We start from the raw sequence: 14,859 nt of genomic DNA on the forward strand, positions 1-14,859 counted from the left end.
GGGCCGGGCCGGCGGGGCGCGGGGGTTGTCCGCCGCCGGTGTTGCTGCTCCTCCGCGGGCTCCGCGCCCCGCCCGCCCGCGCCCCGCGCCGCCTCCTGCTGCTCCGTGCCGGGCTCTGCGCCGCGGGTGAGCGCGCCGGGGCCGGGCGGGCCGGGCCGTGTGGAGGAAGGGACACGGGCGGGGGAAAAGACCCGCGCCCCGCCGGCCCGGCCCTCACGGCGGTCCCTCTCCCTCCTCTCCTGCAGGGACGAAACGCGCTGCTGCCGCTGCCGCCGCCGCCTTCCACAGCAGCGCGGCCCGCGCCAAGGAGGACTATTACCAGGTGCTGGGGGTGCCCCGCACCGCCACGCAGAAGGAGATCAAGAAGGCCTATTACCAGGTGCGTCCGGACTGGCCGGGCACAGGGCCCCGTGGGCAGGGAGAGGAGCCGGGGCTGCCCACTGCTCCTTCGGTGTGGTACGGAACAAATCCGTCCTTGAGATCCACGTGTTTGGAGCCGCTGGAGACAAGGGGAGGTGGCAGTGGGAGAGCTCAGCACATGGCCTTGGGGATTTCTTCCAAAGCGTGGTTTGCCTGTGCTGTCATCGCGTGTCTCCTTCCAGAAGGATCTGGGATTGCTGCGAAGATCAGGAGCAGTTCCTGTAGTTCCTTGTTTTGGGTTGATAAAGGAAAATGAAAGGTTTTAGTTGCCGGGAATGCATCTAGTGAATGCCAGGCTCTGCCTGATGTGTTTTTCCTGGCATGTGAGTTATGCTAAAGTAATAGCTCCTGCCTGTCCCTAATAGTTGGTTTTTGTTTTCAGTTGGCAAAGAAATACCACCCTGACACAAACAAGGACGACCCCAAAGCGAAGGAGAAGTTCTCTCAGCTGGCAGAAGCCTACGAGGTAATAGCAGGATTTTATTGTGGTGAGAAGGAGAAAAGATTGGAAGGTAGATGAGGGGAAACATTTCCTGTAAAACCATGGCTGGGTTTTGATGCACTTCAGTTTGGAGCGTGTCTGTCCCAAGAAATTACTTGGTCCAAGTATCTGATTTAGCTGCTTCGGGCTCTTTCAGTTTTGTCCTTCCTTAGTAGCGACTGGCATGGATGTCACTTCCATAGAATTATTGTCAGTTTAAATAATCAAATAAAAAACCTGTCAGCAGGTGTTTGAGACAGAGGGACTTTCACTGTGCTCCCCCAGCCCTGCTTTTTCATTGCAGCACTCTTCAGCTGATATAATAATAATCAGCTGCTTAATACAAGTTATTCCTGCTTTTTATAAATTAGTAAGATCTCATCATTTTTCTGCTGGTGAGCCAAGAGACACCGTGGAAGCAGCAGCTTGTCCCTAACTCCCGTGGTTTAAGAGCTGGGTGAGCCCTCTCGATGGCAGGAAGGTCTGAGACCAGAGCCAGGGATTCTCCTGGATCCTACAATCCCCTCATGGCCCCATTCCTTGCCCCCAGGTGCTGAGTGACGAGGTGAAGAGGAAGCAGTATGATGCCTACGGGACGGCGAGCTTTGAGGCCGGCGCGGCGGGGGCTGGCGCTGGCGCGGGGCGGCAGTACTGGAGCAGTGGCCCCTCCATCGATCCCGAGGAGCTCTTCAGGAAGATCTTTGGGGAGTTCTCGGGATCCTCTTTTGGCGATTTTCAGAGTGTCTTTGACCAGCCACAGGAGGTAGGAGGTGCCTTTATTTAGGAATGCAATGGGAAACTCAAACCAGTGTCTCTCCCCAGCTTCTGTCACAGAGCGCTCTGGGAGCGAGAGCTTCAGCAAGGAGTTATTTCTGGGAATGTCAGTGTGTGAGTGTCCCATGGCATGGGGGGAGAGTCTCATAGCTGTGCTAAGCTGTGCAGAAACACACCCCACACCTCCAGACAGGATATATTTTCTGGGCTTGAGCTACTTCTCTGGTGTTTACTGACACCGCTCAGTGCTGCTGAGCAGTTCCATCACTGTAGAGGCATCTTTTCTGCTGCAGGTTGATTTACATATGCCTGCTTTGATCTGTAATGCTAAAACCCACAAAATACCTTGTAACTATAAACCAGGCCTTCCAGCAATACATTTGGCTGCTTAATTGGCTTAATTTTGCAACTTAATTAGCTTCACATTGCAGTGAGGCCCATAATAAAATGAAGTCTGTCTTGTTCTTTGTGCTGCAGCTAAATGCTCCTTTAAGTGTTGACAGTTCATGTGTTGTCTTCAGAAGTGTTTGGTGTTTGGTACTCCTGGTTTACTAAAAATTACCTTTTTCTTATAAGAATTTGCTCTTTTGATCAATCATCTTTACTAATGACTTCTATTTTAAGCATTGTTTGGTATTTAGCCTAAACTCTTCTCAGTCTCCTTAAGAGCCTGTCACACCTCAGTCATGGATCTATATCTCTGTTTCCTGTGCAGTATATCATGGAACTGACATTCACCCAAGCTGCAAAAGGTGTTAACAAGGAGATCGTGGTGAACATCCAGGACTCCTGTGAGCGCTGCAATGGCAAAGGACATGAACCTGGCACCAAAGCTCAGCGCTGTCACTACTGCAATGGCACAGGCATGGTAAGTGCTGAGCAGGACACCAGTTCTGCTGTGCTTTCCCTTCTTGGGGAGAGTCACTTCATTTCATGGTGAAAAATTCTCACCACACTCATCAGCTTATCTCGGGTAAAGCCGAGTTAATGTCAGCTTGATGCTAATAGGCACTAGGAAGATTTTCTTTGTGTAAAAAGTGCTGTGCCCAGCTGAAAACAAGAGCCTTCAGGCTGGATCCTCTGCTACTGCACATCACACAAACCATATGAATATCATGTAACAGCTCTGAAATTCCTTGGGCAATAAAGATACCCAATTCCTTGGGTATCTTTTGACTTTGGGGGTCAAAGAAGGTGGTGAAAACCCAAGGGTAATCATAAAATAAGAAGGTGCAGGTAATGTTAGAGCTGCAGGCTTTGGGTTTCCATGCATCTGATTGCTTGTGTGCTTCAGTGTGGTGGGCGGCTCTCACGGTTCAGTCCAGAGCTTAGTCACCATAAGGTTTTCCTGGACACTGGCAGTAATTCATGTAAGTGGATTGTCCTTGGGTTCATCAGAACACAGACATGTGTAGGACTGTAAGGAGCTTTGTTCCTCCTTGTACATTAAAGCCTAGATGTGGAGGGTGGTGTGTTTTCCTTCCCCTCACCACGTGACATTTGCAGTAGTGGTGGTGTTCAGTGAAAACCGGAATGCGATGGCGATTGGATTTCAGAGCCAGCTTTCTGCTCCAGCCCTTGCTGAGGGATGTCTCTGTCCTGACAGGGAGTGTGTGTGATTAGAGCTCAAACGTGCTGTGTGAAAAGTCCCATCTCAGTGCTCATTATTTGCCCAATGTGTGTTTGTTCCTCCCCAGGAGACGATCAACACAGGCCCGTTCGTGATGCGCTCCACGTGCCGGCGCTGCGGCGGCCGCGGCTCCATCATCACCACGCCCTGTGTCGTGTGCCGGGGCACGGGGCAGACCAAGCAGAAGAAGACAGTGATGGTTCCCGTGCCAGCTGGTCAGTGTTGTACTTGTCTGCTGCTCTCTCTTAAAGAACTGTAGTTATTTACTGCCACTGCCAGGTACAAATGGGGGAGCAGTGTAAAACGTTTTGCTGCAGAGAAATGGTCTTTAAACCAAAGCAGGTTGAGAGCTTGGCAATGGAACGGGCTAGTGATGAGATGGACCTTCTCGCCATGGATATAAATGTTTGCTTTGCCCTTCCTGAGCTTTGGTTCTTGCCTGGGTCCTCCTAGGCAGGTTTTGAAGAGTGAATCTCCAAAGATTTTGTTGCCATGGGTCTTTCGTTTGTCCTTGATGAAGCCTGGGGAGAGGGTGGGAATCCTGAAAGCCTTGGCTCGGCTCAGAGGGGTGTGCTGATGGCCTTCCTCACCAGAGAGGAGAATTCAGTGATGGGACTAAGACTTGCTTCTTTGAGACCACCCTGGGTGAGCAGCCTGTAATTTTCCTGCAGCTTTTGGAGGCTGCTGTGTTCCTTAATCCAATGCATTTCTGTAAAGAGTTCTGTAGATACTGAAGTAACAATCCTGTTTGGGGCATAGGGATCACCTCAGAGGTATAAACATGTGCTGATCCCTCATCCTTTGGGCTGTGGTGGCCAGCTTTTGGGATTGGCAAGAGTTGTAGCTATCCATGTCACACATGGGTTATAACCCAAGGTCGCATTCCCTCCTGTTCTGATTGCAGGTGTTGAAGACGGGCAGACAGTTCGGATGCCTGTGGGGAAGAAAGAAATTTTCATTACGTTCAGGGTATGTATCCTGCACTGGTTTATTATTTAAGTTGGTTGCTCCCTTCCCAACTGCCTGGGAAAGGACTGCAGAATGGGCAGAGGAGGAAGAGCCAGTGATCCTTTGGAACAGCTGAGGTAATAAGATCCCTGTGAACTTTCTGAGACAGCAGGAGATCTGCATTGTAGCAAAGGGGGTAACTTTGAATCTGTTAATGAAGAATTGCTGCTTGTTCCAGGACCAGGCCCTTAGGGTAGTGTGAGTCAAAATGCAGAGTAGGTTCTTCATGCCTCGAGTTTTTGACTTGGAAATGTGAGGGAGCTGTCTGCTGGCAGGGGTGGCAGTGCTGAGGAGAGCTGTGGGAGTTGCCTGGTGAAGTGCCCTTCTGCAGATCCACCTTTGGGGCTGCTTTGCCACCTGTGCTGTAGCTGGGCCTCTTCTCCTCTCAGAATCCTGCCACACACATCTGTCTTGAGGAGAAAATTATTTTCAGCACCTCTTTTGTGGTGCAGGAGGGTTTAATTCTCTTCCAGCTTTTGAGGCCACTGCAAAGGTGCTTCATTTCCTCCTCACTTCTGGCTTTCCCCTGTTCAGGGTGCTGGACAAGGCAGTGTCTGTCTCTGCAGAACCACAGTGACACAGATAAACTAACAGCAGGATTAGGGGAGGGAGTTCCTGAGGTAGGAAGCAGGGATCTTTCCAATCCTTAGGCTAATTAGATTATGTCAAGATCTGTGTTTTACTAGAAGACCAAATATTAACTCACAGTTCTTAGCCATGCACTTTGGGGATGGCATAGCTTTTTCCTGAGACCCTTGGGAGCAGTTTACCAGGAGAACACAGTGTGCTTACTGCTCTTTGGAACTTGCCTGCCTTGCAGGTTCAGAAGAGCTCTGTGTTCCGACGAAACGGAGCCGACATCCACTCAGATCTCCTGATTTCAGTAGCTCAGGCTGTGCTGGGAGGCACAGCCCGGTGTCAAGGCTTGTATGAGACAATCAACATCACGGTGAGTACCAGTATACTGGGCAGGAATCAGTGAGGCACAGCAGAGGCTTCTCCTTTGCTGCAAAGGTGGGGAAAACCTAAGTCTGCCAGTATTGTATTTCAGACTCCTTCAGGATTGAGCCTTGGGTAGTTTGTGATCTGCCTGGTTACAGCTCCTTTCCTGTTGCTGTGTAGGGACAGGGAAAGAAAGGGATTGCTGGACAAATCCCATCTGAGGGCTACAGGCTGTGTCTTAGCTACAGGCTTACTTATTCCTTCAAAAGCTTTTCCATCATTACTGGCTTAGCTTTTGGGATGAGCATACCAGCGGTCTCCCATCCCACTTTGAAGCTTGTTGGAGAAGAGGATAATTTTTATAGATGTGTAGTTATTATATAAATGTTTGAGTAATAAATGTGACACCCATGTGTTTATAGATACCCCCTGGTATTCAGCCAGACCAGAGAATTCGAATGAGTGGGAAAGGCATTCCCAAGGTCAACAGCTACGGCTACGGAGACCACTACATCCACATAAAGATAAAAGTTCCTCAGTAAGTAGAGCTAAAACAAGTTCCTGTGAAGTCTTAAAAACCTTTTGCAACAAATGTTGTTTAGAAGTTGCAAAAATTCCATGAGGTGAAATGCAGTGGGTTCTGTCCCTCCTCTTCCACTGAGAATTCTTTATAGATAATTCCTTATAGGTGGCTCATTTCAAGAGTACCATCGGGATTCCAGGTGTATTCCTACACATTGTATTCCAGTCCCTGCCTCTCGTGGGGGCTGCTGGGGGAGGTTTGGGAGGGCTGTGGGACCCCTGTCCCCAGGCCATCCCTAACCCCTGTGTCCTGGTGCCACAGGAGGCTGACGGATCGCCAGCGAGCCTTAATGATGAGCTACGCCGAGGACGAGGCCGACGTGGACGGCACCGTGAACGGGGTCACCAACACAGCATCAGGTGAGCGGGGGGAACTCCTGCCCCTTCCCTGGGGAGCTGCTGTGGCACTGCAAGAGTGCTTCCTGAGCGTTCCTGGGGAGCAAGGTGAGCCAGGGTCACGGTGAGGCTGTGTGGCAGCACGGCCTGCTACTATGGAAATCGTTCTAGAGTGATGTTAACAGGCTGTAGCACAAAGCAGGGAAACAGCCTTTTCCCAGTATTCCAGTACTTACTGGGCAAATCCACGTGTGAACAGAGAGCAGGCACTGAGTACTGCAGGGTGCAGACAAGCTGTGCTGATGAATGCCTCCTGCTCCCTGCTTCCCCTGTGCCAGGACTTGCCTTGGTAGCAGAGGCAGGAAAAGCAAATGTGCTTCAGGCCAATTTCCTGTCTGATCCCAATCCAGTGTGCTTCTGAGCACAGCAGGGCTGTTTCTCCTGGAATGCTGATGGGGGTTTCTGCTGTCAGCCTGAGCTCTGTGCATGTGGGGAAACCTGGGGTAGGAGTGTCCACTAGTGCCAGTGTCAGCTCTGGTCAGTGGACAGCGTCCAGTGTGAGGGAGGAGTGAAGGCAGCTGGGAGCTTTGTGAAGCTGCTCTCCAGCTCCAGATGGAAAATTGAGATTCAGCAATTGTGTTTTAAGTTTCAGGGGTGAGGTGCTTGGAAGAGGCAGCAGCTAAAGGCACAACACATGGTAAAATAGTTAAGGAAGGAGCTTTGTCTCTTGCTACTGGAAAACAGTTTTTTCTTTGCTTAATTGGAACAATGAACTTCAAGCCTGTTGGATTTTGGTTTGAAACCAAGCAGGGCATTTATGACTAGGCAAAGGTGAGAGCCTTTTGGAGCTGCTGAATGATCCCAGGAACTCGGGTCTGCTCTACTACATGCCAAAGTGTGAGGAATACAGGCTTAAGTGCAGGATATTAGAAGGCAGCATCTGCCAAATATTTCCCAATTGTCTGTTCTATAGTGCTTTCCTAACACAGAAATTATGTCTTTCCCACATTACAGTCAGCCTTGGGGGAAGGGCAGAGAGCTCTGAGCACTGAATTTCCATTCCAGCTTTTTAAAGGCATTTATGTGCCAAAGAGAAAAAAAAACACTCTTCAAACTAATTTTTTAAAAAGCAAACCTGCTGGATTTTACCATGATGAAGCAGCAAGGTGGGTTAAAACAACGCCAGTAGGTTGCAGTGTAGAGACAGGCTGTGCTGAGGGAGGCGTGTCCTGCCTCGGGATTTCATTCCATTGCATCAGGCCGAGCCCGGCACCCAGCCCTGCGTGGATGGGGAGCGCCAGACTCCGCGTTCTCTGTGCACAAAGAAAGCTTGAGGGGGTGTTTGAGATCTTGTTATTGATGGTTTTACTGTAGAAAAAAGCAGATTAGCAAAGAGGTCTCCTTTGTTCTCATTATAGCCACTTCTGGAGGGACAAACGAGTTCTCAGGACCTGTTCATACAGGACAGTTTTAAAATTCCTTATCTGGACAGTTGGTCTGAAATACTTGTAGCCTTTTTCATTCTACATGAGTTAATTTTGTGCTTGATACAGTCTGAGCATTGCTTGCAATGACACAAATCAGGCTCCTGGTGTGGTTTTGCACTGCTTTGCAAGGACACAACCTTGAAACAGGAAGAACTTGTTTCAGGGACCACCAGTATAGCTTTTTTAACCCTATAAAGTCCTGGCTGGCTGTGATCAAGTTCACCACTTGTTCTTAGTGGCAGACTCTCAATTCCAAGTAACCTGTTTCCAAAGCCTGTGGGGTCCCTGACTCAATTGTGCAGCACAAGAATTCCCTCACCACTTGGAGGGCTGGGGAGAGGGGAAGGGAACAGCCCAGTCCCTGAGCTGTTCCGCTTCTGGGATCCAGGCTCTGCAGTGCTTCCACTGCAAAGGGATCCAGTCCTGTGGCTTGCTGCCACGTGCAGCCCTGGATGTGAGGGTGCAGCACAACCAGCTGCCTTCTCTTGGCCATTCCCTGTCTAAAACACCCCTCTGGTCCTGGTGGGAGATGTCTCTGACTGCGGCCCTTTGCTGTTTGTATCCAGGTGGCAGGGCCAAGGCTAGCGCTGACGCAGGCGGGCATAGGCCTGAGGCTGAGGAGAACAAGGAGGGATTCCTTTCCAAACTTAAGAAAATGTTTACCTCCTGACACCCCATCTGAGGTAGGAGGCCTCTTGTGTTTCACTGTCGTCTTTCCCCCACACTGAGCACTTCTTGGGAGGTGGAAGCACAACAGCACAGCATTACTTCTCACTTAGCCTCAGGCCTTCCAGCCGTGGGTGTGCACAGCCCTAGCTGTCCCCTGGGACCTGGAGCAACAAGCCAGGGATTAAACTGCATTGTTGCTGCAGCAAACAGCAGCACAGATGCTGGGTGCACCCTTGGGGAGCTGGCTGGCCTCCCCTGCAGCTCTGCTGCTGTAGCTGTGCCCAGTTCCAAGCACTGAGCATGTTCCCATGAGCTGGTCCCACTGGGACTGGCTTCTGCCACACAAATCATGGGCTGCAGAGCCACTGGTGGTGGCACACTCAGATTCCCCCACTGCCACGGGCTTACAGCACCAGGGAGGAGGCAGCCTTTGTCACAGAGCACAGCAAACCCCACCATGCATCGCTGCAGTGCAACTCAGGTGCCTCCAGTTGGTGCTGACCTATTGTGAGGGAGCACCAACACTTGGAATCATCTACGGCAGACCCAGAGTCTTGGATTCCAGGGGCTCAGCTTTGCATCTTTGTAGGTTTCAAACCTGGCTGTGCTGTAAGGCTGACAGAGTGTCAGCAGCTCAGGAGGGGAGGTGCTCCCAAAGCGGGCTGTGTGCTGATACAGCCAGGAAATCTTAACCTTCCTCACTTCAACTGCAGGAAAGCGTTCTACTGGGAACTAGGAGCCAGCAGCAGCAGGTCATCTGTGCAGTTGGGGGTGAATCTTTCTGCAGCCAGGCTCTGGAGAACACAGGATGTCAGTCAGCAGCACAGCAAGAATCCCAGCTGGAGAGGCCATGGACCACCGAGGCACCAACACTCATCATGATACAAACCCCACCCACTGTCCCAGGAACTGGCAGTGAAGGAAAACGCCAGCTTTGCAGAAGTGTGGCTCTCTGGAGGCTGCTCCACAACCCTACTGCTGCTGCAAGCTTATTTGGTAAAAGTTGAAGTATTATTTAGAATCCAAACCAGAGGAAATGTGAAATAAATATTGCAGCACAGAGCAGCAGTTTGCTGTGTGGAGCCCAAGCCCACTAGCTGCTCACTCAGGTGCCCTTTGGAATGCCAGGTGTGCTTGCTGAACTCCCCAGGAGACTTGGTGGCTCAGGGAGGTCTAACCTTGTCTTCACGACAGCCCTGCTGCCCTGCACAGCTCCAAGTGGAATCTCCCTGTGGCTGGGCACTGTCTGAGCCCAGCTGGCCTGGCTCCCTCGTAGCCCTGGGCTTTCTCTATCCTGCTGATTGCCTGCACAGAGCAGTGATGGAATCTGCACTTTGCCTCAGGTTTATCTCCCACGTAACTAAAGTTGCCACACAACTGCTGTTGCTTCTGAACTGGTACAAGTCGACCACTGAGCCCTTTGTCAGCTGGGGGACAAAAATCTTTTATTACCTTAGTGCAACACCCATAGCATAAAGGATTGGTCAAAGCATCGTTGTTTTACATGTGTGAGAGTGCAAGTGAGGTGGATCACTCCTTCCAGATGCAGCTGAGCTCTTGCAGTGAGTATTCCATGGTTACTGTAGCCTGCTGTGTTTGTGATACCGTGCAGGTACCATCAGCCCACACTAATCAGTTAAACACCAGTTAAACAGGGACGTGCTGTAGTCTTGCCCTTCTTAATTTGCTGAAATAAAGCACGCGTTGCCTCCTGATTAAACTTCTGTAAAGTGATTCTGTACCCATGTAAATAAGATGGACTTCATAAAGATATTTAACACATGCTGTGCCTTGCTGCCTTGTCTACTCTTCCACCGGGTCTGTCACCCCCTTTCCCTCTCCTGGTAACAGGAATGAAGGTCTTTGGGACAAGGGGGGCACAGAGCTGAATGGCTCGGGCATTGCTGGGGGCTAGGATTGACTTTAAACACAAAGTTGCCCAATCTGAGCAGTACTTAAGGCATGGGGGGGGGAGGGTGCTTTACCACTGAACTTTGGACAGTCTTGAAAAAGTTGAGTTTTAACTCATAGGGACAGTGACTGAAATTAGCTCCAGGAGCCTGTAGTGTTTGAAATTAGCTCTAGGAGCCCAAGGATGATGGCCAGAGCTGTATGACTTGAGGAATCAAGCTCAGCTTTTGTGTTACTCACAGAAGTCACTGCAGTCCCTGTTTGCTGGGGTGACAGTAAGCCTCCATCTCTCCAGTGGCTCACCTGTGGTGCCCAAACGACATCCATGGAGAATCTCTGTCTTCAGTTTGCTCAGGAGCCTGCAGCAGCCCTGGCCATGGATACCTGCCATGAAGGCACTGCCTTTGGGGCCCAGGGGTACACACCTCCAGCCCCCCACATGGTGCCCTATGCTCAGAGCTGCCTGGGAAAAGTGCTGATCCTGGGAAAACAAGCCCCACCACCCTAAAACACCCAGAATGACTAAAGTAACGCCTCCCTGAGGACAGAGTGCAAAGGTAGCGCTTCTGCCACCCCTCTGCCTGTGCTGTACAGCCCTTCCTCTTGTTCCAGCTGCCTAAATAGTCTCAACCACAGTGCAGAAGCACACACATGGACCAGCTTGTGGGCCAAGCTCTCCCCAGCTTGGGCAGGATCAGCCTCTCCCTGGGGCACTACTGGGAAGGCAGCAGGGCTCAGGGCACCTCACCTCCTCGGCCAGGTCCCTCTACCTGCTGCAGAAACCAGGGAGGAAGAGGAGGGAGGGGAGGCTCAGAAGGAATCCTTGTTGTCCCCCACCCACTGCTGGAAGGTGCGGGCCTTGGGGTTGAGCTTCATGGTCAGGGCCACGTTGCGGTCTGGCTTTAGGGCATAGAAACGGAACATGGCAGCCATCTCCTTGGCCCCAGCGAAGTCCTGCTTCTCGTACTCCTCAGGGGAGATCTGCCAAGAGAATTGGGGAAAAAAACTGATCAGAGGCTGCTGGGGCTCCCCCTGAGCCTGTGAAGTGATGTGGTGAGGGCTCTGTTAGAGCAGCCTGTTACAGCATCACCACTGGTGAGGAGGGCTCTGCAAGGCACTGCTGCTGGGGCTGGGCAAAGGATGCGGCCCTGCCTGGCAGGACCAGCCCAGCCAACCTAGGGCCAGCACCCAGCTCTGGCACACAGCTGGCCAGGGCCTGGAGCAGCTATGAGAGAGCCCTTCCTCACACCAGAGCTATGGCTGAGGGTTTCTAGAAACTGGGTGGTCCAGGAGATAATCCAGGTTGCCACCTGGCACCCCAAAACCTTCCTTCCCTGCCTGAATCACAAGGGTGTTTGGATCACTGTGCTTCTGGGAGAGCAGAACCTGCAGAGAGCATCAGCGGGGCTTTGTTTCTAATGAAATGCACTTTGTTCTCAAAACAGGGAACAGCCATACCCCTCATCCATTGTACTGACTGCCTGAGGCACAATTGAAATGCAAACAAAGATTAAAAATAAGCCAAAAGGGCAGGGAGTGGCCAGGGGTGTTGTTAACGGTGGCATAGCACAGAGGCCAAGTCTTGTAAGGGTGACACAGCAAAGCCCTGAGGGAAGTCTTGCTGAAGGGAAGGGCACCCAGCAGAGATCTGTTGTGTAGGTGCCCATCCCTGGCTCCTGGGGATACCTCCCAGCTCAGTTATCCCTTGGAGCCAGGCACAGACCTGCCCGGGCACATCTGTGTGCTCCATGAGCATGAGCTTGGTGGCAATGCCAACAGGGCAGTTTTGGTGCCAAGCTGTGCCACACCCAGGGGCAGCAGGACTAACCCTGGACACCAGTGCTGGGCTGTACCAAAATGAGCTACGAGTCCCTCAGGAACATCACCTACACCAAGGGACCCTCCTACCTTGCTGGCTGTCACAGTCTTGCCCGTCTGCTGGGAGAGGATGGCAGCGTACTGTGCCTCGGTGAGCTTGCCCGTGCTGAGTCCTATCACTTGGCCGATGTACTCCCCTGGGGACTTCAGCAGGCAAAGCACAACAGGCCCAAGGTCCTCCACAGCCATCCCATCCATTGGGGTGTCCCCCATGGGCAGCTCTGTATGGAGAGATTGATCCCAGCTGAAGTGCAGCCCAGCTCTGAGGAGGTACAGTGTACAGGTACAGGTTCAGCACCCAGCCTCTGAACATGAGGTGAGGGAGGGATGAGAGCATGGCAAGGCAGGAGAGCAGGGCTGAGCTAAGAGCCTGTGACACCAGAGCAGCACCGTGACTCACCTGATCTGCAGCCCCACCACCTCCACCATCCCAAATGCAGGCATTTGGGGTGTCCAGAGGCACTTGGGGATCTGCAGAACAGCCCTCAGCACCACACAGGTCCAGGATCTTGCTGATTTCTTGCAGGCCACTGAACAGGTCTGAAGACCAGCTGGTGTATATATATAATTCAGCTGGTAGAGGTCTCTTCACCCAACCAGCCCACAGCCCTGGCAATCCCTCCACCCCTCAGCTTCTGCACAGTGGGAGCAGATGAGGACAGTCACAGGACAGCGACCCACAGAGCAAGAGCTCCTGCTTACCCAGGACAAAGGTGTCTCCCTGCGGGGCCTTCTGCGGCTTGAAGATGGAGAGGAAGTTCTCGAAGTAGAAGGGCAGCCGGACGATGGTGGTGGGAACCCCAATTTTCTGGAAGTACTCCTCCACCACGCCTTTGCCATCAAAGTGCAGCACCTCCAGCCGGCCCCCCGTCAGCTGGTGCACGTTCTCCAGGCCGCTGAACACGACGTGGCGCAGACCCTGGCGCTTGGACAGGTCAGCGAGACGCCGTCCCTGGGCGAAGGGAGGAACCGGCCATGAAGAGGGGAATGGGACATCCCCATCCTCCCCACACCCCCTCTTCCCTTTGGGGAGGATCCAACTCCCACCAGCCCTCAGCTGGGACCAGGGCTGAGCACAGTGACTTGTCCAGGTGGAGCCAAATCCTCTCCTTACCCCACCCTACTTCAGAAAGACCACACACTCTCCAGCTTTGGAGCTCACTGCTCCACCAAACATGCAAACAGCAGCATAAAGAATCTGCCTGGCAAACATACCTGCCCTAACCTATCCTATCTTTTGTTTGTTGCCATCCAGGTGTGGGAACTCTGCCATCTTGCAGAATCTGTCCTGGGGTGAGCACCACCCTTGGGATCTCTGATACTGCAGGATTTTGGCCACAAATCTGCAAGGACAGAGACCTACAGGTCTGCAGGCAGTGACAGTCTTGGCTCTGCCCTGGGAAGGCTCTGAGGAGCCAAGTGTTCCCACTCCTGCTACTGCAACTCCTGGGAAGTGCTCTCCATAACAAATTTAACAACTCCCTGAAGGCACCAGACCCTGATGCCATGCAACTGCAAGGGAACAGGGAACAAGTCCTGGCTTTGCAAGAACTGGGACCTGGTGTTTGTGAGGCCTTGGGGTTTTCTGGACTGGCCACTCAAACCATCAGGGCTGCCATGGCCGCTCCAAGAGCTGTCCCCACTTTGATGCTACTCCTGATCCACCCTGCCAGATCATTCTGCTCGTGGTCCCAGTTAATGTCAGGACAGGTACCTGCTCGATTTCCTTCTCCTTGCTGCAGTGCTCCCAGAAGTTGGTGACAATAAAGGCTCCGTAGGCATCCGCCAAGGCCTGCTCCAGCGATGCCTCATCGTCCTGATCTGCCTTCACCACCTCGGCTCCCCTCCGCCTCAGCTCCTCTGCCTCCTTCTTCCTGGGGCTCCGCGTCACCGCGCGCACCTTGAAGGTGCCGTCGTCCAGCAGCGCCCGGGCCACGCCGCCCCCCTGGGCCCCTGCAGCAGCAGCAGCAGCAGCAGCCGGTCAGGGCCCCGCGTCCCCGGGACTCCGGGCTGCGCTGAGGCTGCGGGACGGAGCCCTCGACTGCCACAAGGACCGAGCCCCGCCGCTCGCTCCCCGCACTCCTCACCCTCCCGGGCGCTCGGGCATCACCGACGCCTCCGCCCCTCGCCCTCCTCGCCGGCCCCCGGGCAGTCACCGGTAGCCCCGAACACCACGATCAGCTTCTTCCCGGCCATGCGGCAGCGCGGGCGGTCCCGGGGCTCTGACGGGGCGAGAAGCAGAGAAGTCGCACGGCTGCGGCTCAGCCCCCGGCCCGGTCCCGGGAGGGAGGGAGGAGAGGAGGAAGCGAAGCGGCTGCGGAGCCATCGCTGCTCCCAGGGGGCAGCGGGCGCGTCTTCCCTCACACGGCTCCTCACCTCGGCTCTGCTCGGGCCCAATCGGCTACGCCCGGCTCGGTTCGGGTCCAATCGGCTCGGCCCGGCTGCGTTCGGCTCCGTTCGGGTCTAGTCGGCTGGGCTGGACCTGCGTGCGTTCATCTGTTCGGCGTGACCCGATTGTGTTCGGCTCCGCTCGTCTCCACCCGACTGCACTCGGCCGCGCCCGTCCCGGGGGGCTCAGACGTCCATCCCCGTCCGGCCCCGCCCACCAGTGCCCGGCCCCGCCCACCGCCGCCACCGCCTGCGTGGGGCTCCTCTCCCATCCCATCCCATCCCATCCCATCCCATCCCATCCCATCCCATCCCATCCCATCCCATCCCATCCCATCCCATCCCATCCCATC

General features: G+C 53.5%; 2 protein-coding genes across 3 annotated transcripts; one reads left to right on the forward strand and one right to left on the reverse strand.

The window, feature by feature from the left end:
* Positions 1-26: 26 nt before the first annotated feature.
* DNAJA3 (DnaJ heat shock protein family (Hsp40) member A3) lies at positions 27-10,112 on the forward strand (the record flags this gene model as incomplete). The annotated part of the gene is made up of 11 exons (XM_042037606.1): positions 27-126; positions 246-379; positions 803-886; positions 1,452-1,664; positions 2,391-2,543; positions 3,373-3,520; positions 4,210-4,274; positions 5,134-5,262; positions 5,678-5,793; positions 6,100-6,197; positions 9,043-10,112. Coding segments are annotated over 11 exons (1,263 nt in total), but the record flags the coding sequence as incomplete, so codon positions are not given.
* NMRAL1 (NmrA like redox sensor 1) lies at positions 9,753-14,706 on the reverse strand. 2 transcript variants are annotated; one of them, XM_042037733.1, is made up of 6 exons: positions 14,495-14,706; positions 14,275-14,340; positions 13,833-14,071; positions 12,821-13,070; positions 12,149-12,339; positions 9,753-11,221 (listed from the first exon to the last, which is right to left on the reverse strand). In XM_042037733.1, exons 2-6 carry the CDS (start codon positions 14,312-14,314, stop codon positions 11,051-11,053), a joined length of 891 nt encoding a protein of 296 aa, XP_041893667.1. In that variant the 5' UTR covers positions 14,315-14,340; positions 14,495-14,706; the 3' UTR covers positions 9,753-11,050. The 2 variants fall into 2 exon arrangements, with proteins under 2 accessions (XP_041893667.1, XP_041893668.1); XM_042037734.1 differs by lacking the exon at positions 14,495-14,706 and having other exon boundaries at positions 14,275-14,486.
* Between the last annotated feature and the right edge of the window lie 153 nt (positions 14,707-14,859).

This window comes from Corvus kubaryi, unplaced genomic scaffold (assembly GCF_017639235.1).
Source record: "Corvus kubaryi isolate FWS band 111438036 unplaced genomic scaffold, C.kubaryi_AGA036_p1.0 37387, whole genome shotgun sequence".
Lineage (NCBI taxonomy): Eukaryota > Metazoa > Chordata > Aves > Passeriformes > Corvidae > Corvus > Corvus kubaryi.

Bases quoted from the DNA above. Each gene is read 5' to 3' on its own strand.
- NMRAL1 (XM_042037733.1), bottom strand. From the start codon at position 14,314: ATGGCCGGGAAGAAGCTGATCGTGGTGTTCGGGGCTACCG. The intron at 13,071-13,832 runs GTACCTGTCCTG...CCCTTCGCCCAG, and splicing joins AGGAGAAGGAAATCGAGCAG to GGACGGCGTCTCGCTGACCT. The intron at 12,340-12,820 runs GTAAGCAGGAGC...CTCTCCATACAG, and splicing joins GGGAGACACCTTTGTCCTGG to AGCTGCCCATGGGGGACACC.